This window comes from Astyanax mexicanus, chromosome 15 (assembly GCF_023375975.1).
Source record: "Astyanax mexicanus isolate ESR-SI-001 chromosome 15, AstMex3_surface, whole genome shotgun sequence".
Taxonomy (NCBI): domain Eukaryota; kingdom Metazoa; phylum Chordata; class Actinopteri; order Characiformes; family Acestrorhamphidae; genus Astyanax; species Astyanax mexicanus.
Genome location: NC_064422.1, coordinates 33078890 through 33106751, shown reverse-complemented (window position 1 = coordinate 33106751; position 27862 = coordinate 33078890). Strand labels below are relative to the sequence as shown.

Here is a 27862-nt window from a genome sequence, read left to right as displayed (position 1 = left end):
CTACAGCACTCTGATTCTGGGTCAAAACTCATTTTTTAGTTTTAGATGACAAGTAATTGTCATCTGTGTAGTAATCATTTGAAACACCAAACAATGGTATGTACAGATCAGATTTTATTCCCGAAGCACAGAAGAGATGTAGCTCACAGTGTTTTTAAAAGGCTTTTTGACTGAAAAATGTCTAATGTATGCTCCTTGCTTGGTCAAATGTCCAAACACATAAAATAAAACAAAATAAAAGCTCAGGTCCAATTTCAAATGAGGTTTAACACAAGAGGGTTCATCACTGCTTTACACATTAGAAACATTAATGAAGTCTTTTACAGTACAGTCAGTGAACAGGAACTATAGGGGGCAACCTGGAGGAGCAAGCATCTCTCACCCTCTTAAAGAGTGGACACGACTGACAAATAAGGCACTGAAAACACAAAACATTCATAGCCAAGAATAAGGACTGTAGATGGTCCATGGAAAGATAATGGATTTGCACAGACAGCAATGTAATTCAATGCAAATTGGAATAGAACTGAATTGCATACTTTGTATACTCTTGATATATTTTCAAAAACAAACATGGAATTTATACCTGTACAATTGGTCCATTTTTTTCCCGATTGTGCCTTTAGAAAATGTCTACTTGACTACATCAAGAATAAATATTAAGATACACTCGTTTTTTTTTTTTTTTTTTTTTTTTTTTTTTTTTTATACTTCTTTCACATTTACACAAAGTTTTATAGCTGTAACAAACTAACTATGATTTTGGGGAGAGCTGCTTTGTATTTTTTTGTTTGGAATGGAAAAAAATAAATTACAAAATATTTTGGTCTACAAAAATAGAATTTGCATAAAACTTTGAATGAATGATTTTACAATTCTGTTTTTTGGTGATGTTACTTTGTTTTTTTTTATAAACAATAAAGGAACATTTGCAAAGTGCTCCAAACATTCCAAAAACATTCTTATTACAGCACTTCATATCAGCTAATCCCCTGTTCAGTAATAAACCCTTATCTATGTGGACAAAAAGGCCATAACGGATTAGCCACATCTGGATGAGTGCTGGGAGAGTACAGGCAGTACAGGAGGAATATATTTAATTTGCTTGTAAGGCTAGAGATACTCTCGCTATTTGATCATGGGTTTGTATAAACGGCTGACTGCAATGAAAATGTAACTGCCTCCACAAGAGGCTACTACTTGCTCCAGTAGCAAGAACCAATCATAAAGATGCAGGTAATTGGAGAATTGGTCACACAGCCTGGCTGCATCCCAATTGCATCCTACTAATCAGGTTTGGGGTGTCATGTTAGTACACAACATATTAACATACAAACCCATTTTGTACTAACAGGAAATGATAAGGCATTGCTACGCAAATATACATCGCAACAAGTTCTCTAGCTGCCGTTTTTAATAATACAATTCCAGAAGGAACACTTAATAGCCGACCAGTTCTGAGTATGTATTGTATATTTGAGTATACTCAACCCTGAAACTGTTCTCTACACTACATACTCAAAAACTAGCTAATGTTAGCAATTAGTATGCAATTGAGACGCACCACCTTTACTCAAAACGATCTGTCATTTTGATGCTGCTGAGTGCCTGCACTGCCCCTACCATTTTTTGTGTATTGAACCTTACATGTGTGACAATTATGTGCACAACCAACACAAACACATAGTTAACAGAAAGTATATACTACCTCTAGCCTTTAGCCTTCCAAACACTGTCTTTGACACGAGTCTTAGTTTAATAGTATGTGGAACTCGGTAGAGACGCACAAGTAATATTTCCTTTAAAAAATTAACTTAACTTAAACTGAGCACAGCTGGCAACTTGGGTGATTTTACAGTGTTGGGTCCTGAAATCAGTTTAAGAGACTTGAAAATCACCTCTAGCGCCCAGTTCTCTCTCACTTTAGAGCTATGTTTAACACATTCAGCTTAAAATCATTTTATAACCTACAAAACTGATAAAACACAGTATAGGTCCCACAAATCCATGTCCTGGCCTCATACAAACAGCACAGCAAAGATATCTTCATCTTATTCTTCATGTGTTCGAAGGACATTAAAAGCAAACAGTTAGAACACCCTACCGAAAGGGTGCCCCTAACCACTCGGCACAGGAAGGAAAGCAAAGAACAGGAAGTTTACAGTACAGCAATGAATATTGTCTCTGCAGCCACTAAGCTGTTCTAGGACATGACCTACTGCAGAGTTGAAGAAGGTCTGCTGACCTCAAGAAGAAGAGCGGTTAAGTCCTTTGTTATATTCCGTTGGTGGAATATGTGCTGAAAAATAATCTAAATTGAACGTACAAGTAGAACAGTTTTATTTGAAAGACTTTACCATCTTAGAGAAAAACTAGTGGTTGGTGTAGTGAAGGGTTGGATTCCTCAGCTAGGCAAGCACAACACACTACACCAACAGGAGTCATGGGTTAGACTCCTAAAGCTACATTCTTCTAATTGTGTAACATGATTCAAATGTAAGTCGCTCTGGATAAGAGCATCAATCAAATGCTATATATTTATGCGACTCATCTTTTTCCTTTTAGACCTGGAGTGAATGTAAACGTATCTACCGTATATGTTTTAATATATTGCACAATATCAGGGCTGGTAACTGTTAAAAAGAAGAACAAGAAGAAACCCATGAAGAAAGAGAAAAGAGAGAGTGTGTGTGTCTGTGTGCATGTGTGTGTAAGTGAATGATAAATAGTCCTCCTATTCTGAATTTTCTCTCTGTGTAGTCTGTTTAATCTGGCGGGAGTGAACAACACCTCCAGCCAGTAGCTGACCCTCCAGGGCAGCATGGAGGTCCAACCCCCCCATCTCCAGCACAGACTCGAGCACCCCTCGGTCCTCAGCCCCTAATGCCCTGCGCCTCCTCCGCAGGTCCATGTCCCCATCCTCTCTGCTCTTCTTCTCACCCGCCTGAGGCTCCTGGAGGTCAGGAATTAAGTTCTCCTTCAGGTCCCTGCCCCCTTTCTTCTGAGGTTCAGGTGCGCGACCCCGTTTAAGGTCAGCCACCTTCTGACTGTCGTCCCTCTTGCTGTCGATTACCTGCTGCATCTGGGCCAGTTTTTCTCTCTGCTCCTCCATCTTCTGCTCCCTCTCCGCCAGCTTCACAAGCTCATTATCGGTCTTCTGCTGCTCCATCTTCAGCCTTTCTGCCTCCAGACGCTCACTCTCTAACCGCTCTTTCTCCTGGCGAATGCGTTCCAGCTCTTGATCCCGCATAAGCTTCTCTTTTCTCTCCCTCTCCTTGCGTTCTTTCTCCACTCTGGCTAGTACTTCCTTCTCAATCCTCTCTTTCTCCAATTTTTCTTTTTCAATCCTCTCCTTCTCTGCTTCTAGCTGCACAAGCCTCTTTCTAACTATCTCCTCTTCTGCTGCAATGTCTTCAGGTTTCCTCTGCTCCAGACTGTCTTTGGGCTTTTCTGCTACAGCTTTGGCAGGTTCAGGGTTGTGCTGGTGCAGTGGAACACCCCTTGCACCCAGCTCCTTCTGCGAATTGTCAGGCTGCACTTTTACATCACCCACATTTTGTGCTTCTTGAGGAGGCTCCTTATCCACCTTTTGAGGCACCACAGCTTCACCTTGTGCTGGTTCGTCAAGCTCTTGTGCTGGTTTCTTCACAGCATGGGCTTCCTTTTCTTGGGATGCAGCTACATGTGGTTCTTGATGGTTGTCTGACCCTTGTTCTGGAGCTTTTACCCTTACTGCCTCCTCCACTGCTTCAGGCTGCTGCTGTACTCCTTTGCCCACCTCTGCAGCGACTTCACATAAACACAAAGCAGGACAAGATGAGGACATTACTTTTATTGTGGCTAGACAAGCAGGATCAAATGTTCTCCCCATCAAAGATACAACTCTTGCTTTTTGTAATGTGGGGACTAAAGGTCTGAGACCCCAAATGACTATGATTGTACTGTGCTTGTGATTTCATGTTTTTACTACTAATGTTGAATAATAATCCCCAAACCATTTTCAATTTGGACACCACTGTAATAAAGGGCCTTGCAAACCTAAATCTCAGTTTTCTTTTTACATGGGTTAATGTGGCTCACCAGGGTCTTAAATGTATTGTTTACCCCTCCAAAAGCTCTCTCAATGGATTATAAAACTACTAAGTACTACACAGTGTTTCTTACACCACTGTAAGAGTATTATGCGTTTAGTATTATACCAAAAAACTCAATATAAAAATTGAATTCCCAGGGGTTTTAAAAAATGTTTTAGCTTTCAGGCTGACCTCCTGCAGCTTTGGGTTCCTCATCCTCTTCTTTCTTTTGGTGAATCTCTTTGTGCTGCTCCTCGATGACAGCCAGGAGCTTCTCCTGCTGGTCCAGTAGCCTCTTCTGCTGCTCTTGTTGCTCCTTGATCACCTGCAGCAGCACGGCGTGGTCAAGCACCCCCTCTGCAGAAAGAGATATTTATTCTTAAACAATGTGGTGGAATTTTCACATGGCAAGCTATTAGAGGCTTGGAAAGCTAAATTAATATACTGATTGCCTTTGGGATTCATTAAGGAAAATAATGTATTACAGTATTTTTTTTACATGAAAATTCAGAGTTACTTGAGCCTGTCCTTGGTTGTCACTAGAAATCAACTTACCTGCCAACCGGTCCAGGATTTACACATTAGAATATGTTCAAATGTACATTGACTGATATCAAATAATTTGTCGAAGCATGATAAAAATTCATTCAGTAATTCTACCAGGATAGGGGGAAAAAAATAAGCTACAGACCCCTACACCTACACAGGAAAAACTACAGAAGACGTAGAAGAAAGGAGATCATGGAGGGAATTGGGGTATTATTAACAGCAGGGGTCTAAGGTAGATCACTATTGTCAGCCAGAGCATAACGGCAAGTTAGAAATCAAAGGAAAAAGAGAAAGAGAAAACGCCAAGCTAGAGAGAAAAGAAAGGCCCATACCTGCAACAATCTTTTTAATCACTGTGGCAGAAGTCCGTGGTGCAACAGAGCAGTGGGTCAAAAGACCAGAAAGAAAGAGAGAAAGAGAGAGAAGGGGGGAGAGAAAGAAACTGAGCAAAAAGTGCCTTAATAGTGATATAATAAAAAAACAAGCCAAGCAGGAGAAACAGAAACCAGATTTACTGAATTTTTGCATGACATTTCATGAAGATCAACAAAATGATGCATGGTCAGCATGGAGGGATGAGGGATTTCAGAAAAATAGCATCTTTCGTTTGTGCCAGGAAAAGCAAAAAAACATGGTGCAAAGCCCTGTCTGGACTAGCAGAGATTAAAACTCTTAGATTAAACTCTTAGAGATTAAAAAAGTCTAATGTCTTTCTTGTGGTACATGAACACATGAGCCCTACCTTGATTGCAAGTTCACATTAATGAGACTTAGGTGCCCGTTACCCAGCTGCAGATTTAGCATTTGTCCTTTCTTTAATCACTTTTGGTACATCCTGACCACGGCACACCAGGATCAGGTCTTTATGCTTGCCCATTTTTCCCCACTTATCAACTTTAAGAATTGACTGTTCACTTGATTATTAAACTGCTCAACCCTACACAACTGTACTTGAATATAATCAATGTTTTTAAGTTTTAGCAATCAGCCATATTATTAACCCCAATAATTGGTATAGACACAAGCAGACACAGACACTCTACTTAGTAACCAAGGCCTGACCCCCGATTCTAAACTGATTCTTGGAAGTTTTCCAAGGGGGTCGACCAGAAGGACATTTAGAATGAATGTGAGGACAATTGAGTCCCACTGGGTCTGCTCATCTTCACGGATCTAAAACAGGGAGACCACCTCCCCTCACAGAGGAGAAAAACAAACATGTCCTCATCAGACCTCCAGCACAACTCAGCTCAATATTAACATACGACAACAGTTCATTACACATTCACTCAAACACAGTGTCACTCTGAGGACACACTGGCACATGCACACGCCATCATAAAACTTTATTGGGAGTTACTGGAAAGCTAGCTTTGTGTCTGCTTTAAGACTTTTTTTCACAGAATGTCTAACGGCAAAACACAGACACATGCCTCTTATTTCAGTCCTTGCGTCACAAAGGGGCTCTTTCTGGACGGCCCTGGCACACGTTCCCTTCTATAAGGTCATGTGAGCATGAGAGAAGAAGACACACAGACTCTCACACTCTATAACTCACTTTGACTCAAAACACACATACACACACACAGACACACACACAGACACACACACAGACACACACACAGACACACACACAGACACACACACAGACACACACACAGGGACACACACACGGACACACACACGGACACACACACGGACACACACACGGACATACACACACAGAGACACACAGAGACAGACAGAGACAGACACAGAGAGAGACACAGAGAGAGACACAGAGAGAGACACAGAGAGAGACACAGAGAGAGACACAGAGAGAGACAGAAAGAGACAGAAAGAGACAGAAAGAGACAGACACAGCCACAGAAAGAGACAGAGACAGCCACAGACAGAGACACAGAGACAGGGACACACAGACACACGCAGTCAGACACACGCAGTCAGACACACGCAGTCAGACACACACACAGTCAGACACACACACAGACAGACACACACACAGACAGACACACACACAGACAGACACACACACAGAGACACATGGCATAGGAACTGAGTAGCAATAGTTTTTATAAAACCGTGTGTTCCATGAAAATAGATACTTCTGCTTAAGGCATTAGGTTAACGATTTGAATGCACATTATGTACTGTAAAATAAAAATGCACTAACGTAATTCAGATCTGATTTAAGGCAGTGTGGACATGTCAAAGATTTACATCACTTTCATATGTGGCGATAGGTTAGAAACATATTCAAATTGTGGCATGCAATATTAATGTTAAGACTCATTCTGGACATGCATCTTTTGCTTGTGTGTTTGTGCTGTCTTTAGCCAGCAACATTAACTAGCTAAGAAAAAAAATAATCGAACAAGATAATAACAAGATAATGTGAATGCAGCCTGGTCACTGTGGTATCTATATGCAATCAAATTCTTACAGCAATGCTCCATAATCTTGAACAATATTGAACAGATGTGCCAAAAACTCTTGTTTATATAATGTATCTTTCTTAAATTACTTTATACTATAGAGGACAGATCAGATCATCTGAGCCTGTGAGTCAAACCATGCCTCTGTAAGTTTACTGAACTCTAAGCTGAATGAAAATCACTTACCCTCCATCTTGTCTCCATCTCCCTCCTTGGGCTCCTTTCCACCCTGAATCTTCTCCTCTTTTGGCTCTTGAACAGCAGCTCCATCATGCCCCTCAGCCACAGGAGCCACCACCTCAGGCTCTGTACAGTTAATCAATAAATGAGGTCAAGAAGATGCACCAAACAAAACACCACTGGTTAAGACCTCAAGTTCTTCGCACAACACACAACAAAATTATTTGACACACTCAGCTAAAGATACTCACTGTTTCCATCCTCCTGTTCAACTGCTTTTTTATCATTCTCCGCTGATTTCTTATCAGCAACTACTTCGTTCTCTACCTGCTGCTTCTTCACTAAAGACGGCTCTTCGACTTCCTTACGCACCACCACCACCGGCTCCGCTCCCTTCTTCTCTTCCTCCTTCTTCGGAGCTTCACCAAGCACATCCTGAGCCTGATGGTCCTCTACACTTTCTTGCTTCTTAGGCACGACTTGTGGGTTCTCCACCTCTTTCGGCACCTCTGGAACCTGTCCTGCAGCCTGCTGGTCTAGCTCCTTCTCTTCATTTATAACAGGCTGGTTCTGTTCATCTAGTTCCTGTTGGTTCTTGCGCTCCTCAATTTGTACCTCGTCATGAGGGATGGGCGGTTCATGGCGGTGGGCTTCTACATCAGCCACTGCAACTTCTGAGAGGGAAAAAAAATGTTTTAAAGTTTGTGTACATCTTACTTTACATCCATTCCAATTACTTATTTTTCTTTTATTTACCCTCAGCTACATCAGGATTGGGCAATATACTGTAAATGTAAATGAAATATATTCAAAAAGCTAATTAATATTATACAAATACAGCTCTGGAGTTTATTTGATAACTAATTGAAAACCTCTGGAATATAATTAAGAAAAAGATAGTTGATTAGAAGCCATCAAACCAAGATGAACTGCTTGAATTTTTACACCAGGAGTGGCATAATATTATTTAAAAGCAGTGTGAAAGACAACTGGAGGAGAACATTGAAAACTGTGATTAAAAACCAAGGTTATTCCATCAGAATTTGATTTCTGAACTATTAAAACTTTATGAATATATAATATTTTCTTTAAGAACTGACTGTTTACTTGATTATTAAATTGCCCAACCCTACACAACTGTACTTAAATATAATCAATGTTTTTACTCTACAGCAATCAGCCATATTATTAACTTCTATAATTGTTATAGAAACAAGCAGCCACAGACACTCTACTTAGTAACCAAGGCCTGACCCCCGATTCTGAACTGATTCTTGGAAGTTTTTCAAGGGGGTCGACAAGAAGGACATTTCGAATGAATGTCACCACAGACACCACTGGGTCTGCTCAACTTCACAGGAGTGGCATAATGTTATTCAAAAGCAGTGTGTAAGACTACTGGAGGAGAACATTCAAAACTGTGATTAAAAACCAGGGTTATTCCACCAAATATTGATTTCTGAACTATTAAAACTTTATGAATATATAATATTTTCTTTGCATTATTTGAGGTCTGAAATCTCTGCATCTTTTTATTTCAGCCATTTCTCATTTTCTGCAAGTAAATGCTCTAAATGACAATATTTTATTTGGAATTTGGAAGAAATGTTGTCCGTAGTTCATTTTACTCAAATATATACCTATAAATAGCAAAATCAGAGAAACTGATTCAGAAACTGAAGTGGTCTCTTATTTTTTCCAGAGCTGTATATAAAATTTGTTATTTAGTTTCCATCATATATCATAGGTATTCATATGATATATGCAATATGCAATATACATGTATGATATACATATTCAGGTATATGTTTTGTAGTCATGCAGTCCAGATCTAAGCTACAAATAAGAAACAAGACATGGTTCAGACTAGCAAATAAAAGTTATGAAAAAAATAATAATGACAAAGGCATGTGGTTGCTATAGTATAATGCTTGAAATAAACAGGTCAAACCTGCAGCATTACCTGCCCCAGGACGGTCCAGTTGCACCTCCTCTTTGTTCTTTCTCTCAGGCTCTTCTATAGGTCCTTTTATCTGAGGTGGTTCAGCTGGATCCTTCTCCTCATGACCCAGCACCTTCTCTACAGTTAGGACCCTATCCACAACTGGGTCCAGTCTTTCTGCTAGCACTGGGGCCACTGGGGTTCCCTCAGCTAAACAGAAAGAGCAGAGTCAGTAACGCAGCTTCAAAGCACACATAAAACATTTCCATTTTTAATCACCACTATTTTAAGGATTCAAGAAGATTTTATAGTATATAGTGTATAGTATAACATCACATGTGGTACATGAGGTGGAATCAAATTGTCTTCTCACGGTCCAGTTACACCCAAAGGAGCAATTGTTAAAATAAGAGAAAAATAAAGATAAATAAAATAAAATAGAATAAAATAAAATAAAGTACAATAAAATAGATATCAAGATATTCTTTTATTGGGCCATCTTTTAAGAGCAACAGTAAAGAGAGTGAGAGTAGAGCGAGAGAAAGAGCAGCAACTCATTCACTCATTCACTCAACACTGATCAGCAGAGGGCAGCAGAGTATGAATGACCACAGAGGAGCACAAGCGCTGCATTTGGAATTCTAGCGGAGATCAGAGATAGATGGATGCATGCATAGTGCTTTCCATATAACCTTGCCTTTTGTCCTGAGCAAAACAGCCTTTGAATATTTACACTTTCCACACCTGCCTTTATTCTAGAGCTGTGGTTTCTTTTACAGCATCGCACCACAATATTAGCTCCATTCAATTCAATTATGTTGCATTTACCACATCTATACAAGTGCCATAGACAAGATGAAGACTCCTTTCAACTGAATAAAAGACTGATGATCTATTAGTACACCCTCTACTATAAATATACTATTAATATAATTAAACTGTTGAATACTTGACATGTGCACACACAAATCCCAAGAAATCAAAAATGAAAACTATTAAATAACAGGAAAATGAAATCTAAACTAGGGGTCCACAATATTAGAAATACAGACATATCAGTATTTTGTTTTCTTTTACCATATATTGCATTTCTTGAAAATATATAATTATTAAAATGATTTTTAATTTTCACCAGTAGTGACCAAACATGTTTTAATATTAATTAAACAATACATGTATAGCTGAGGATGGCGTCAATCTGACAAATAAATAGATGATTCTGGACAGCTATCATCTGCCTCTAGTACATTACACATATTGGGATGCCACTATTGTGCATGCCTACACTGTGAAACTATTGCTTAAGTGATATACTGTGCAGCCCTAATATGAACACTTGTCAAGTTTACATAAAAGAATGACAAATTAACTGATGAACCCACTGTTCATATTCAGCCCTTCAAAGGAGTCTATTTTATCCATAATGGCCTCAGGAGACAATAAAACAACAAAGGGGAGAACATGAATATGAGCAAGCGAGTCAGTGAAACGCATGAAAAGCATGGGTTTGTAGAGTCCTGTGCTGTCCTCTGCAGTCACACACCTCCACTTGGCTGCAGGCTTTTCTACTCACTCCCCCATTCACACTCACTCACTCACTCCCTCGCTCGCTCGTTCACTCACTCCCTGAGTCCTGCGTTTCCGCACAGCTGCCCTCACCAGCACGCCGTAAACAGGAAACAGGTGTGGAAGTGGGTGTCCGCTCAGTGATAAATGCCAGTGTCAGTCAGGGGGGTGGGAGGGGGTGTGGTGAGTGAGAGAGAAAGAGAGAGAGAGAGAGAGAGAGTGAGAGAGAGAGAAAATGAGAAAGAGAGAGTGCGAGAGACAGAGAAAAGCAAGAGCAAAGAAAAGGGGTGTTGGGATATAAAGCTGTCTGAACTGCCCTTGTGCACTTTTTTTATGATCCTCGTCCCTTTATACAGTAGGGGGAATTTGAATCCCTCCGTCATTTCCTTTGCCCTCTTCTGTATTTGGACGCCCTCCCGCCCTCCTCCCCTGACTGGAGTTAGAACGGGAAAACGCCAGCGGCCGTCTCGCTGCTGCGGGACGGCGCGCACTCAGGTTTGAAGGGCATCATTCAGGTCACAGCGGCACTGAAAGGCCTACTTCTGCTCGTCCTGCCCTCTCTACACTCACTGTTCTTTTTCTCGCTTTCTGTTTCTGACTCTACATTTGTCCCACTGCTCTACTTTCTTTCCCTCGCTCTCTTTTTACTCTCTCTTTGGGACAGACATACCGTGGTGTTTGGGAAGGTCTGGAATGACGAAGTCAGGCTGTTTGTCGTTGGGTTTGGGCACTGCAGCGGGCGGGCCTGGTTGAGCTGGCTCACTGGAGGAGATGGACAGAGTGGTGACGGTGCTTAAGAGCAGAATCCCAAGACCGACCCACAAAACTAGCTAAAGAGAGAAAAAGAAAGGGAGAGAGATTTAAAGCTGAAGTTGTTAAACCAAATAAAAATAATAATAATGATTTCATGGTGGCAACTGTGTCAATTTGTACTAAATGCTATCAGATAGAAGCTCAGTACAGGCTGCAGTATTCATTATTCATAATGACTAGTAGCATTTTGAAGTGAGGTGAAATCTATTAAAATAGATTTGCCCAGCCCAGTGTCCCCTGGCTTTGTGGGCATTCTTTCAGCACCAGTGGCATAAGACGCTTCAGGCCACTTGGCATGAAAAAGGGGCACTATCCTGGCAGGGGGGCATTAGTCTCTCAGGCCAACCCAAACATCTGCTGTGGCCATTATGAAGGGGAAAAAAAAAAAACAACAATTGCCAATTCTCTTTTGTGCATTCCCCAAATTAGGAGGACCACCCTTTTGGGCAGACTATACTGACTGGGCAAAGACACTGGGCATTCTCAGAGGCATAAAGAGTGGCCATCAGCCTGTAACGGCCATGGCACAGTGCTGTCATATCGGCATGGCTGCCCTGAATAGCGATAAATGCCATAGTGCTTTCTGCTCATTGACCACTCTCTGTACAAAATGTGGGTGAGAAACAAAATAGGAAAGGTTATATTAGTGTTGGCAGAAATTGTTTTAAAGTACAATTTCAGATGTTTTAAACTTAAGATGTATGCAAGAACAGCCCTGGAAACTCCATGAGACAGACCCCTCAGCACCGTGCATGCACATAAGATCAACCGCTGTGGGCACCTCTAAGCTAATGAGAATCTACATTAAAAAGAGACTGAGCAAAGTAGTGAACACAAGAGAGTGGCTGCTGTGTAAATGCATTTCTTACACTTGCACACTCACAGACTCATCATTTCAGCAGCAGAGATCATGCAGAGACATTAAACATTCTCATTTTATATGCTGCTCCTGCCTCAGTGAACCCGATACAGTGGTGGATGCAAGCCGTGTAAATTCACTTTGTGCTGAAAGACCACACTGCACAGCTCCATCAATTCCTAAGGAGCAGTGCAGGAGATGGTGACGCTCTGATGCTTTCAGTTTCAATCAAAACTGTGCTGATTGATTACAGTATAAATTAACCTATTAGACCACAGGTACCAAACACAGACGAAGACGTGAGCGTGTGTGTGCTTTTTGTGTGAAGTACCTGAGCTGTTAGGCCATTCTTCATGATTTTTCTGTAGATGAGAGCCGGACAGATAAAACAGATCAGGCTGCCCATAGTGGCTCCCGTCAGACCAAGGATAGTCTCCACTGGAGGATACAAACAAACAAAACAATATCAGGAAATGTAATACTGTAGAGTGTTTTGGAATTACTGGAAAATGATACACTGAAAATTGAGTCCCATCTGTGGAAAACTAAGAATCTAATCTCCTGATTCACTGTACCACACTTTCATTGCTTTCTCCACAAACCTCTATTGCCATCTATTCTCCATGCTGCCCTCACACTGCCGGGCTGGGCACAGGGCCCATGGAGCATCTTTCATCCTAAGAGCAGCCATATTGTTTCACTCAAATTTATGCCCTGCAGTGTCTGTTTCCCTATGGCTGGATTTGTGGCCATGAGGACACTGGCGGGCAGTGGAGCCATCATGTAGGACAGAGCTATGCCTCCCCTTTCAATCTCCTTTGTGTGTCTCACCCTCTCCCACTCTATTAGCCTAATTGGGTCCACAGAGCCAAGCAGAACCCATGCCAACAATAGCCAATCTCTACAAAGTATGAATAAAACATAGACCATCTTCGGCCTAAAAACGCACGTCTTTATTATCCCGCTTTACTGATAATGAATGTACGCTGCAGAGAGGGGCAGAGATGGTGTGATGGAGTGTTTGATGGAGAGCTAGTTGAAAGAATGGAATAAAGTGGAGTGTGACGTCAGCGTAAGTGGCTGCGCTGTTAAGGTCAAACGGAGTAACTTGGAGGTAGGGTGAATTAGTCTAATGTGGGACATTTATGTATTGGGGTGGATCCTGTTTAAATATTGCTCCACCCAAATTTAAGATTGGACATTTAAGAAGTCATGTGATCTTGATCATTGAGCCATCACATCTTACTATAATCCATAGATTTACATTAACTTGTATGTATTTAAGGAAGACCTACACTAATTAAAGCATAGGTGAACCACATTAGCCAGGGTTCCAACATTGGGCATTTCATCCTACAAGATTTTTTTTCTTACAGGCACACACTCACCATTAGGGATAAGAATACCCCCCAGCATGGTGCCAAAGACGATGCAGAGAGTGATGCTCTTGAAGCGAAGGGGGGGCATATACCCCCCAGCAGCAAATGTGCCATCCTTCTGCTGAAAAATTCCAGAGACACAAGAGACAGAATAAATTACCAAAGCAGGGATTATCTGAGTTCCAAAGAATTACACAATGGTTTGACAAATATTTCAGACATGCAGTGGAACACTGATGTGTAATATACATTAGGATGATAGATTTAGTATGAACGACAGTCTTGAATGACCTGCTTAAAAGTAACAGCTTACTCAATTGGGCAAAAACCCTTCAGCATGTGTGCGTGGCAGTCTGCGTCTTTGTGCTGGCATCCGAGCTGATTCAGCACAGCAGCGGGAAGACTGAGAGCCAGTGTCTCGGCAGCTTTATGGAGGAGCTTTCTCCTCCCTCATCATCAATCCCACACTTTTATTTCCCTCCTGAATCTGTCTGCTATGTAGCGGCTGTCTAACAGCTTATATCGCTGCCTCAACCCTGGCTAGCCATGGGCTGTCTGGAGCCACACTGCTGCCTGAGACTAGCCTCGTCGGTCACTAAACACTGGACTTGGTGAGATTCTCTAAAAAGTTAGAAAGCAGAAGAGGTGATTATACATGATCAGACAAAAGAACTGGATATGTCAAACGCTTTAAGACATCTAATAAACATTCAGAAAGCTGAAAAGGATCTGCTTTCCCAAAAGCATTAGAGCCCAAAGACCACTGTAAGGTGATACAGTGAAGGTACCCAGCGGCAACTAATGGTTATTTCTGAAATCGATTTACTTATCGACTATGATTTGATTTATTGACCCATTATGCATGCTGCTGTTTCCCCTTACTGTGCTCTTCACTGTCATAGTTTTGCAATCTTTCAAACATTCTAAGGGAGCAACAAACAACACAACATGCAAAGGCATACAATACGTCACTGGACAGGAAATAGCATTGTGTCCCATATGTATCCCACAGACATGTGGGATACATATGTGGGACCTCCTGTATTGAATATGGATGTGATGTATGTCAGAGCTGCTTGTCTGTTTGCAGAACAATTCTATTTATATGGCACGATCATTACCACCCACTGCACTGTTCACTGAGAGGGGTAATGCCTTCAATGATGTACTCTTAATATCCATATGATCCTGTGGACTGAGAAACTTTAGGGATTGGGTATTGACTCAGTCTAAGCCCTGAATGAGTTGCAGTTCATACTGAAGAGAGTGAAGCTGGTACATAAGTCACTGGAAGTTTTAACATACCAACCTTAAACCACACTCTAAAGATTGTCTTCATTTGGAAGCTTTTGAAAACCTGTAGAGAAACAATCTAGGTAAGGAGTCAATGATAAAGCCCAGTCTCACCTGCTGCTCAAACAGCATGGTGTTGATAGCCTGTCTGCAGGGCAAGATCATCATGGGGAAGCCGACCGCCACAGACATCATGAAGCCCACTCGGATCATTTCGGTCACCAGGTTAGAGGGGAAATTCATCAGTACATTTCCAGCTATGGTGTCTGTGAAACTCACATAGCCGAAGAATCCCACCTGTAGCAGCAGAAGAGAAGCAAATGCAGAAATGGAGAAAAAAAAAAAAATACCATCCTTACTGAAAACTATATATTTTAGCATCTGACAGAGTGAGGAACAACATATTCATGGTAGCTTTGGTTAAAAAACACAGACGATCTAACACACTGCACCAAGCCTGAGCTTGCTATGCCTCAGTGATGACCTCATAACCTCTCCAGATGGTGCAATGGTATTGTGTTTATTTGGCTAAACAATGGTTTAGAATTACGCAATAAACACTTTTTTTCCCAAAGTCCTTTTGATCCTATTGGCCTCTCCATCCCCACACTAAAAAGAAAAAGCAGCAGGCCCCTCGCTCCACAAATCGACCTTGATCTATCCACAGAAGCAAATGGAGGGATCCTCCACACCAGACAGAAGTCCTTGAGAGCACCACAAAGCTTCCTTACTACCCTGTACATAGCCCCTCCCTTTTTTCCCTGCATTTGTTCAAGGAAAGAAAGCATGGGGTTATGAAATACAAAAGTGGGAATGCAGGAACAGCTGAATAACATTAGAAAGCAAAATTAGCTCTCAAGGTAACGTTTACACTCTGGCGTTTGGAAAAGAGAAAAAGGACAAAGAACAATCCGGCAGCTTCTTAAATAGCATTCGCCGTACAGCTTTTCTAAAAAAATATTTATGAAGGACCAAAGCAGGGCAGCCAGGGAGACAGTGCCATTCATGACAATCCACTAAAACCTGTTTATACTGGGAAAAAAAGGCAGGAAGCTTCAGGGTATCCGTGTGCAACATGGAACTACTCCCACATTGAACCAAAAAAACTAATCACCTGCGGGACTAAATGGAAATTACAGGACACAAATCACCCATTTTGATTCTCGATCCTTTCACTTACTGAAGATACAGAACTTTAAACTCATTTACAAACATGTGCTGTAACATATGTTAATTTTTTTTATACAACAACAACAACATCATCATTATTTTGGAGAATTGCTGTGAGGATTTGTTTGCATCTAGCAACAACAGCATTAGTTATTGCAAATGTACTAAATGGAAAAGAATCTCTTCAGAGGATGCAGTTCCACTGCTCTATAGCTCATTAGACAATAGAATAGGGAGACCTATTCTACTGGCAGAACTTGTCTACAAGAACTAGACCAGCAGTGTGTGTACATTTGCACATCTGTGTCAGCAATGGGTGCATTTTAAAATAGCTGAATGCATTCATTGAAGAGATGTCCACAAACATTTGGACACAATGTAGAAGGAATGATTTTTCTCTCCTCACACACGCACTCACACACGCACACACACACGCACACGCATACTTACAGTGATGTAAAAGGTGGTGACAACATTGAGAGAAGAGGTGAAGATGGTGCTCATTCTCTTGACTGAGGGCTCATCCAGGCTGTCATATGTTGGCAGCACCTGCCTATAAAACAGAGGAGCTTTTATACTGTACAAAAAAAGACCCCCCCCCCCTTCACACACTCGGCACGCACACACAGACACACATTCAAGGACTCCTTTCAAACACTACAGAAACACAGATCTCTGTTACAATAGGTCATTACAGATAGAAGAGGGTCATTAATTATATGCCGTATTCTACATTAAGAATTAATATGAAAAACACAAAATCATCATAAGCATCAAATCAAATAAAAGAAATTCTACTCTACGTAGTGAACTGTGAGCCCACCCAAGCACCAGTAAGAAATACACAACATGCAAGAGCAAAAGAGAAGCATGAATGTGATAGAGAAACTCATCATTTATTTCACATGAGCAAACAGCAGAATGAAAAAAATGGGTAAATGGAGAAATGGAGGGAAGGGTAGAATGAGCAAATGATGAAGAAGCTCGTCATCTCTGTGAAAAAGGAAGAGAAAGAAGAAAAAAAAGGAAAAAAAAAAATCACAAAAAGAACGAAAAAAAAAAAAAAATCCATATGTGTCATCAGGACAACCAATAAAACCAGAGGCCAATGAAACATTAAACGGGAGAATTTACAATGGCTATATATTAGCGACAAGTGCTAGTCAGATTTTAGAACGTTATAAAGTTTCTTGGCAGCTCAGGCTTTTGTTTGGGCCTTCCTTCCCTCACCCACTCACTGCTTGCTCTCTCTCTCTCTCTCAGACACAGTCTGAGCCCATTCTCAGTTTTATTGGAATATACAGCACTGTGTTATGTGCTTTTTAGCCAAAGCCTGGTCTGGAGCCAAAGGCCTGCCAATCTCATAGCTGGAGCCCACTAGCAATAAAAAGCAGGGGAGGGAGGAGAAAGAGGAGAGACTGGCTTCGACTGAGTAGCACTGACAATCAATAGCTTTTACAGCCATGCTACAAGCACAGCATTCAGACACTCACTATCTCTTATGAGACATGGAGAATGACCTAGTAAAACCTCCTTTTACAGAATTACAGGCTGTGGGCCGGTCAGCGCATTTCAGCAATGATTTCATACACTGAAAGACCACTGGACTAAGAGCGTCTATGTTATACAAGGGTGGGGGGACACAAGTGTCGACTCAACACTGTAATTACTTTGTGATGCTACTAAAATGCTCATGACACCAGCTCTGAAAAGTGTTACCTGAGGTTCTGCATAACTTGTCATGACAACTTTATGACAGAAATAACACTATTATAGTGTTTACACATTACAGGAGTATTTACACATTAAACATAATTTCTGTGTGCCAAGCTAACACCTCACAGTACTAACATCTGGACTTTACTGTGTACAATAAAAAACGACTTTCTTTAAGTCAGTTAAAGGTTTACAGACTTTTCCACATCTACAAATATCTTAATTAAAAAATCCTCCAAGATTCTCCAGATTCAAACTAAACAAAAATAGATCTATTTTTTATTTCACCAGAAGTGGTTTCAAATAAGCAGTATTTGATCTTTTATGTGGAACAAGGGGCGTATTAGTGTAAGTAGTGCTAATTGGAAGTATATGTGAAGGTGCTGAAAGGCTGTTTTGTGGTCAGATCAGAGTCTGATGTCCTCACATGGCGGAGGCTCGGCACTCCTCTAATGATTTGGCTTAAGTGGCATCGTGTGTCACACTTTCTGACCACTGTCCAAAAAAACTAGAGTCAAGCATCACTCATCACCCTCCGAGTGAGTGGTAGAGTGTGTGTGTGTATGTATGTGTGTGTGTGAGGGAGAGAGGGGAAAGTGTATGTGTGTCAGAGAAACTCTGTGTGTGTAAAGAAAGTAACAGTCTGCTGCATTACTTCATCACTGTACTCATTAACACTGTAATCCACCACTTACACTTCCTCCACCCTAACACCCTCTCCCTCTATTTCTCTTTCTCTCTCTCTCTCTCACACACACACATCCAAAAACTCTGACACACACCTTTCACACCCAAACACTCTCCCCGCACCAGGCACACACATACCCTCATGTTGACAGAGGGAAGCTGGCTGTGAGAGAACACGCAGATGGAGAGCAGGAGTGAGGGACGAGAACGGATGAATGAATCGCTCTCCCTTTCAAATAAAAACTCAGCTGACCACAAACTGACCACAGACTCAACCAAAGTTTGTCTCCTTAACAAAATGTATACAAACAAATAAAAACACTACAGGTCTAAACCCTAAGAAAGGGGCTTCTGTTACAGAGCGAAGAAGCTCCCGAGGAAGATCTCAATGATGATGTTTTTGCAATGGTTTTAATGACCTCACGGCCACAGCTGCAAATCTCACCCAAACAAGTGAAGCTATGTCTAACACTACCAGTAAGTAAGGTCAGGATCATGTAACTGTTAAACAGAGTCCTATAGACATATTACATTACATCTCTTTGCAGTTAGCTAACAACAAGTAAGTAAAAGGAATGGGTGAACAGAACAAAAAACATTTTTTTGCAGACGATGTTGGCATCAATATATCAATTTAGGTATTTTCTGAATCTTAAATATTAATAATAATAAAATTTTCTGAATCTTACATAAATGTTTAAGATCTTAAGAGCCTTACAGCTAGTCACAATACAAAATAAAATGCTAAATATCTGGTTTTAATTTTTCACTTCCAAATATAGAGAACAGTTTTCCAATTTACAGGTGAATATCATCTATCTTGACTATCTAACAATACACTATGCACTCTGGCTAGGTATTAAAATGCATACAAGCAAATGAGGGCAGCACAACATATCGTTTCAGAATCATTACCGCAATGGGTGCATGTGCAATAGTCACATGGCAAGACACTGTGCTTATTGTCCATGCAGTTCCATCTACCAATTAAACATGATATATTTTCAATGCGACTTATTTTAGTCCAATATAGAATAAACAGTGCATTATTAATATCACAACATTTGAAAAATCTGGTGAAAATATCTAAATTATTATACCGCAATAAAGATTGTAGAAAAAAAAATAAACATCGATATATGTGGGTTTCCTTTTATGGCCATGTACTTTATAACCTCATAGTGCATTCTTTGCAATGAAAACTGGCCTGCTAAGGTCAATGTCTTTAAGCATTTGGCTCCAATTAGATCTTTGAGTACTAATTCTGTTTAAACTGCTGGTTTGCCATTCTTCTGTGCTGAGGCATGACTGGTTAATTGTGTGCCTCTTTATAGGCTATAGGTATCAGTTATAAGTTCTTACAATAATGGGAATATATATATGTTCATTGAAAGTTCATTTTTTGACTGGCAGTGCATTTTCAGTGCAGATGCAGGGGTGGAGTCAACAAAGAACTACTTAAAACTGGTTTCAGAGTTTTAGAGACGAATAAGGTCTGTTGAAAGCAACATACAACCAACCACAGAAGAAAACCTTCTAAAAAGATTCCTTTCTTTAAAATGCGCAGTGGTGGCTCTCTGGTTAAAGTGCTGGGTTATTGATCGCAGGGTTGTGGGTTCAATACCCACGTCCACTAAGCTGACACTGTTGGTCCCTTGAGCAAAGCCCTTAACCTCTCTGCTCCTGTATCGCGGCAGCATGGCTGACCCTGAGCTCTGACACTGGCATTCTGAGCTGAGATATGTGAAGAGAAGTATTTCACTGTATTGTGAAAGTGCATAAGTATGACTGACAATAAAATGTACCTTATTTTATTTTTTAAACAAGAGCTACATACAGAACCTACACTAATATTTGAGGCATGTTAAAAGGGGTGTGCTGGAGTATGTCATACTGGGGAAAATCATTTACCGCAGTGAGAGTGTTAGTAACATTAGTGCCACGCTGTAAAACCCCACAGACAGAAAGAGAGGGAGAGAAGGGACAAATAGGATGAATTTGGCAAGAGTTTAGCACAGTCCCAGCTAGAAGATGGGGTCCATTTTCTCAGTGCAAACACTTGACACAGCTTGGAACTGACTTCCTTGTGTCGTACCTCAAATTAAATAACTGCACTGATATTGGCTGACATTTTGCACAATGAAAATGGAGCCTCCATTCGGACTAACCTCTGCTACTATCTCTCTGTTTAAGGCAACACATCCTCACTACCCAACAGGGAGACAGGCAAAGGAAGATGGAGTGGGGGGTGGGGTGATACGGGGAGTACTTACGACTGACAGGCGAATGCCATGCCACAGATAGGGATGCAGCGAAAGACGCCGTCCCAGCGTACGTAAATGACCCTGTTGAGCCACAGGCCACTGAGGAGGCCGTGTTTGAAGGAGGAGAGCACCATCTGTGGTGGAGGGGAGAGCAGCAGGGTTACAGCACGTCCCATAAAGAAAAAGAGAGAGCGGGAGAGGTAGAGAGAGAGATAGAGAGAGAGGTAGATCCTTTACCAGGCCATTGGCTTGGCCAGTGAAAAGAAAGGAGACCCCTAGTGAAAAAGACAAGCTAAAGAAACCGGCAGGCTAATGAAATAATGTTCCACATTACAGCCAATGACCACACAGTCTGGATTTTAACTCTCCAAGGTTGACAAATGTTTTCACAGGCTCAATCTGCTGGTGCTCAGCTGTGGATCAGCCACAAAACTAATAAAAATAACAAGCAAACAAAAAAAGCCTCTTTGCCTCTAATACTTTTAACTTACTATGAGGACTATTTATCGCTTATAACCTGATGACACAAACATGAGGAGAACGAAAGTAATGCGCCTTTAATACTGAGGAAAGAACACAGTGAATCTCTGGAACACAAGGGAAAAAACATAAGATGTAGGAGATGAAGAGATGAAAAATTAACCCTTTGCAGCCGGTAAACCCTCTCCCTTCAGAATCCAGAATATCCACTGTCTGCTGAACCACAACCATGATCCCTGTTTACCAAGCCACAGGCCCTCACCTCACTGTGGTGTGAGGGAGTTAGAATGGTCTGAATAATTCACACAAAAACATACAGATGAACTGAGTCGCACACTCTCATTCTCTCTCTCTATCACACACACACACACACATTTGATTGGATGAAGGTGAAAAGAGATAGAGGGGGGAGTTGAGGTAATGCAGTGATCAGGTTGAATCCGTGACGGTAGTGCGCTCCAATCCAGGGCGTGGGCTACTTACGGGTGGCAGCAGAAGGTAGTGGCGATAATTGGCAGACACTGCACCACACCCTTGAGGCGCCACAGGTGCACTCGCTCCACCCATGACCCACTGATAATGCCGTAACGCAGGGAGGACAACACTATCTAGAAGCAGCCAAGGTAGCGCCCGTCAGGGAAGGGGAGCGGGGCGGTTCAGAAAGGAGGGCAGAGGGAAGACACATTATGGTTAGAGGGTTAAAAGTCAGGCCAACAAAAGCCTGAATGGGTTCAAGGCCCCACGAAGCTGGCTCAAGTGCCTGCACATTCTAAAAGAACTACAAGCACAGCTTCAAATCTAGGTATTAAAACTTAATACACTAAAAAGCTGTCAAATTATTCCACCACAGTCATGTTGAAGACGTAAAATGTTATGACATTAACATTAAGTATCGAATTCTACTCTGTAAAAATAGTGCAGCGGCACTGTTATTGCAGTTGGCAGCACCACCAGGGCACATTACAGCAGTTTTAAACCATTATCAAGACTGAATGAGTCATTTATGCCAAGCCAGGCTATTACATTAAATGAAACAGATGCATTAGCTGTGACAGAGAAACATTCATTAGCTTGTGATGGATTCAGCTGAAAATTAGAGTAACTTGCGCTAATACATGCATAATGTTTTTCACAAGGGAGGTTTGAGTGGTTGAGGGGGAGTGAGAGTAAAGGGGGTGCCAGACCCCTTAAAGCCCTAGCATTTAATCTAAAGGTGATTTGTGTTTTCAAATAATGCTGCTATCGATAAAAGGTCATTTAAAAAAATGTGTATACCTCGTAAACTCAGGAACAGTAGACTAGGGGTCTACTGCTGTTGTGATGATCTAAATACCAATGTATACGAGTGTGTAGTCTGAAAACAGCACTACAACATTATCATCACACTGTGTGTAGAAGTCATGATAAAAAGAGACACAGCCGAGAATAAGCACACTCACTCAGTTTTACAATTTTACAAATCTTTTGACCTTTGTTGTCGACAAAAGATTAAAATGAGCCAAACTCATTTTAGTAAACCCTCAAACCACGTTTAGAAGATTTAACAGATGCTTAAACTCAAAAAAGAAAAGACCCCCGGAAGGAGTCACTCAAAACCAAAGAAATAAGACAGCATATGTCAGAAACATCAAATTCAAAATACACATTCTAATTAATCTGCTTGATAGCCACAATATAGGATTAAATATCATAAAAAAAATATATATATATACATAAACATCAAAGCATTCTTAAACATCACCAAATTGTGTAATGCACTCACATATACATGTTTTACCTTTCAAATAATTTAAATAAGCAGGCTTGGTCAAACTACTTTTTAACTGTCTGGGTTATGGACTCTCATACAGAGGCTTTACAGCAGGCGACTCACCGTGAACATAAAGAGAGTGTAGAAGATCAGTGCCATGGCTGAAAATGACTGGATGGAGGACATCATGTTCCTCTGCAGGCTTAGAGGTAGCACAATAAACAGTGACACAGCAATCAGCAACACAACACGAAAGCTGCCTGTTACCTGGAAAAGAGAGAGGAACAATTACCCACACACATTTCAGACAGTGAGACTGCTCCTTACAAATCCACTTCTGCACTCAGACCATTTAAGTATAAAATAGGCCACTTGAAATTTTACCCTCTTTACTTACATGATAAAACAAGGAAGCTAAATGTGATTCCCTTAAATGTGTACGATGAAGATAAATGCAGTCATATATGGAAGCTTTCTATGTCTTTCTGCATAAATGTGATTATACATAAAAATGGTTGTTAGAAAAAACAGCTTACCTGCAGACCTAATAGCTGGGCAAAAAAGTTGGATCCCAGATCAGCAATGACGACATAGAAGGCGATGCATGTTCCCAACATTAGCCCTATCATACTGGGGGGAAACAAAGTAAGTAAGTAATTGGGTACACATTAAAAAGGTCTTAAGGTAAGGGGAAAAAATGTTAATTAATTAATTTTAAATAATATATCATACCTCAATTCTACAAGCGCCTTTCCTGGTTTACCGTAAGCATGAAAAGCTGTAAAAAAAAAAAAAAGGATTGTACATTAATTCTGTGCAAAACTGTTGCATAATTTCAGTCAGAAAAAAAGAAAATTAAACATGCAGAGGAAAAATGATGCTAGACAGTAATACAGCCAACTGTCATTTTCAAAAGGTCAGCGCTGCACTTGTCATTCTCACCCAGCCCTGCATAAGTCCTACGCTTGGTGTTGCTGGCTGTGTGGACCAGGAACATACAGGACTGATGGGTCATCCATGAGCAGAAGAATAGCAGCAGGGTGCCTAACACAATACCACACTACACAAAAAAATAAAGTTTGTAAAAGTTAGTGAATTATTGTTTGTGCAGGAAAATGCTAACATTATAATTTAGAAAAATATAAAAATAACACTAATAGTGGAGATGTGTAGTTTTACACATCACTGTGTTAAGCTCTCTTCTTCTGTGTCTAATATTATTAATCAAACAAATAAATTTGGCAAATTAATTTTGAATGATGTTTAATCTAGTGAGCTGGCAATGGATTTGAACTCATCCACATGCTGGCTAGAGTTGACCTATAGAAACCTCAAACTCAAAATATATCAACAATTTTCTTTAAAATATGAAATTCTTATTACTGTTTAATAGTGTATGTTTACCTGGGTCTGTACTTATGTGGTATGATGTTTTTACAAAAAAAAAAGCACTATACTGCAGAGATAATTGGTTGTAAATAGTGTGCTTATGTGTTTAGAACTTCTGCATAACAGAACTAGGTTTAACAGAACTAGGCTTAAATCAATAAAAGATTCCCAGACAAGGATTAAGCTTAGTATTGGACTAAACAGAACTTTTAATGCCCCAAAATGTCATAAAAATCCTGATCCTGAATGCTTCACGAATATTGATATAGTCACAACATTTTGGTTTGAAATGTATATTAAGACAACCACTCGTGTGTTAAATTGTGGACAAAGGTGAACTAACATTGCAAGTGCACAGAAAGCTGATTTTCCCACGACCTTTGTGCAGACATGTAAAGTGTACTAGAGACCTAGCCTTAGCTAAAAATGCAAGTGCTAAATAAAAAAGTGACTTGAGTAGAAAATAAAGTATTCTTTAAGCACCACACTTAAGTGGAAGTACAATAGTACTGAACATTTTTGTACTTAAGCATTACGAGTAGTTTATTATAAACTTTACTACCCGAGCACTGAAAGTAAAAGTACAGTACTGTGTTATACTATTGCTGTGTTGTAGTTATTACAGAAAGTAGTGGAAAGTTTGAGTACCATAAGGCAGGCAGCAGAGTGACCGTGCAGAGCATCTACTACACTCTGGCTTTAGTGATAATGTGGGTTTGGAATAACATTTTTTATCAATGTAACGAGTAACAATGCCGCTCTAAAAACATTTATTGGTGTAAAAGTATGAAACTTATTGAAAATAAGCAGTGAAGTTAAAGTTGAAGTAGGAGATATAGTGCACTAAATGCCCCTGTGGTGTGGCCTAAGCTTTTGTCCTTGTGTTATTTTTCCCCTTACATTATTTTTACTTTTATGAGTAGTTTTTTTTGTAGTTTTGAAAGCAGTACTTTTACACTTTTACTTGAGTAAAAAGTTTGCGTTGATACTTCAACTGCTACAGAAGTATTTTTAAACCCAAGTATCTATACTTCTATCTAGAGAGTAATGATTGAGAATACTTTTAACACCTAATAATACTTCAGTAGCGTACAGATACAGCATTTTAGTACTAAAGTACAGTAGTGAAGTAAAAATAATACTCCAGTAGATACAGATAAAGCATTTTAGTAATAAAGCACAGTAGTGGAGTAAAAATAATACTCCAGTACATGCAGATGCAGCATTTTAGTACTTAAGTACAGTAGTGAAGTAAAAATAATACTCCATAAAATACAGATACAGCATTTTAGTACTTAAGCATTTGAGCATTTTAGTAATATTTTAGTTTATAGTTTAGTTCAATTTATTAGACCTCGTTATACACCTGCCTGTGTGTGATGCTCTGTTTACCTGTTTGAAGCAGAAGGGCATGGTCAGCACACTGACCCCCACTATGCTGTTCACAACGTTCATAATCAGACCCCAGTTGGAGGACGTCATTTTGGTTTTCTGGAGGTGTGAGCTGTGAGTTATGTCCTCAGATTTCTAGTCTCTTTAATTTAGACTCAGTTTAATGTGGTGGGTTGAGCTTGGTCCCTCTGTTCCACTTCAGTTTAGTCTCCACAGGTTAGTGACGTGGCGCTCTGTGGAGGCAAAACCACAACACAGAGCACAGAGTGAGCTACAGCACCATCCTCACAAACTGTGAAGCTGAAAACACAGCCTACAGCCACAGCTACAACTCATCACACGGGGTGTGTACCGATCTTTAGGTCCTGTTTTACTGAGAATCCGTAGTTAAGTACAGGTTATCCTACCTCTTTCTGGGCGAGAGATGGTGTCACTGCCTGAGTCTGCGCATAGACCGCGTCCTCTCATTCACCTCCCTCATCTCTTATGTCACCATCAGGAGCGCTGGAGTTTCCACAGAGCTGTAAAATAACCCCCCTCTCAGTTACTTTCACTAATCACCAATAATCGATCAGAATTCACCGCTTCTTCCCCTGTCAACTCAACTCCACTACCAGCGACAAAGCAGGAAGTATACACAGCGGGCTGAACAGGGCTCCATTATGTGCTGCCCTCTGTGGACAGGAGGCGAAATTACCAATTCACAATATTAAAGTCGTAAGATTTTAAAAATAAAGTCATAGTATCTCGAGAATAAAATTGCAACATTTCGAAAATAAAATCGTAATGTTTCGAAGATAAAATCTCATTATTTTAAGTATAAAATTTTAATATTTCAAAAAAGATGCAATATGCAATAAGAAAAAAAATATTTTAAGAATAAAGACGAAATATTTTAAATATAAAATAATGATATTTAGAGAATAAAGTCATAATATTTTAGAAATGAAATAGTAATGTTTCGAGAATGAAATCTGAATATTTTAAGAATGAAGTTGTAATATTTGAAGAATAAAATAATAAAATCTTAATATTTCAAGAAAAAATCGTAATATTTCAAGGATAAAATCAATATTTCGAGAATGAAATCATACTATTTCGAGAATGAAATCATAATATTATGAGAATAAAGTTGTAATATTTGGAGAATAGCATAATAAAATCTTAATATTTTAAGAATATAATCATTATATTTTGAAAATAAAATCAGAATATTTTAAATCTCAAGGCCAGTGATGAAAGCAGTGAATACCAATGATGAACATTGCGATTAAAAAACAAAAATGTCCCCCCAATGTCAAACCTGCTCCTACGATCTTGGACACTGGTCTGTGTTGCGGAAATTTGTAATTTTTATAGGAAAATTATCATGTATTTATTAACTATGATTTTCCTCAAATGCTGCATATTGGCCAATTAATTTTGGACGCACTGCTGAGCGCCCTCTAGTGTCTGACACACCGATAATATACTATCAATTAATTATGTTCATGTTTGACTCCTGTTTTCCTGTAGCCAATTATCAGCAGGGCCGTTAGTGCTCCTGCACAGGTGAAGAAAGAGGGGAGCAGGGGAGACTGTTTGTTTCTCTAGCATGCTAGCTAGCTATGTAACTACATTCATTGTTGAGGAGAGATAACAACAACTAGGAGGATACAAGAGAAATAAATATGTGTAAATAAATAAATAAATGGGTTCGTTTCTTCTGAAAGACATGAACAAGGAGGAAGAGGCCTTTTTACCTGATGGTGAGGTGAGTAACGTTGATTTAATATAAAATAATTTCATATATTTCACATAAATATGTCAAGTTTTATATATATATATATATATATATATATATATATATATATATATATATATATATATATATATATATATAACATGGCAGTATTATTTTCCCATATTTGAGAAAATAGTCACGA

The 27862-nt window shown here is 40.0% G+C and overlaps 1 protein-coding gene across 5 annotated transcripts; it reads right to left on the bottom strand.

Annotated features, from left to right (window-relative positions):
- Nucleotides 1-96: 96 nt before the first annotated feature.
- Nucleotides 97-26584, bottom strand: slc38a10 (solute carrier family 38 member 10). 5 transcript variants are annotated; one of them, XM_007259300.4, is made up of 18 exons: nt 26345-26584; nt 25938-26170; nt 24099-24216; nt 23889-23934; nt 23693-23786; nt 23280-23423; nt 21890-22014; nt 16710-16812; nt 15204-15386; nt 13806-13917; nt 12749-12855; nt 11416-11575; nt 9201-9389; nt 7489-7911; nt 7244-7363; nt 4955-4975; nt 4266-4430; nt 97-3795 (listed from the first exon to the last, which is right to left on the bottom strand). In XM_007259300.4, the coding sequence occupies exons 2-18, from the start codon at nt 26025-26027 to the stop codon at nt 2735-2737; spliced, it is 3261 nt and encodes a 1086-aa protein (XP_007259362.3). In that variant the 5' UTR covers nt 26028-26170; nt 26345-26584; the 3' UTR covers nt 97-2734. The 5 variants fall into 5 exon arrangements, with proteins under 5 accessions (XP_007259362.3, XP_007259361.3, XP_049320541.1 ...); XM_007259299.4 differs by lacking the exon at nt 21890-22014 and adding an exon at nt 20936-21060; XM_049464584.1 differs by lacking the exon at nt 21890-22014 and adding an exon at nt 20936-21060 and having other exon boundaries at nt 97-3789.
- Nucleotides 26585-27862: the final 1278 nt, after the last annotated feature.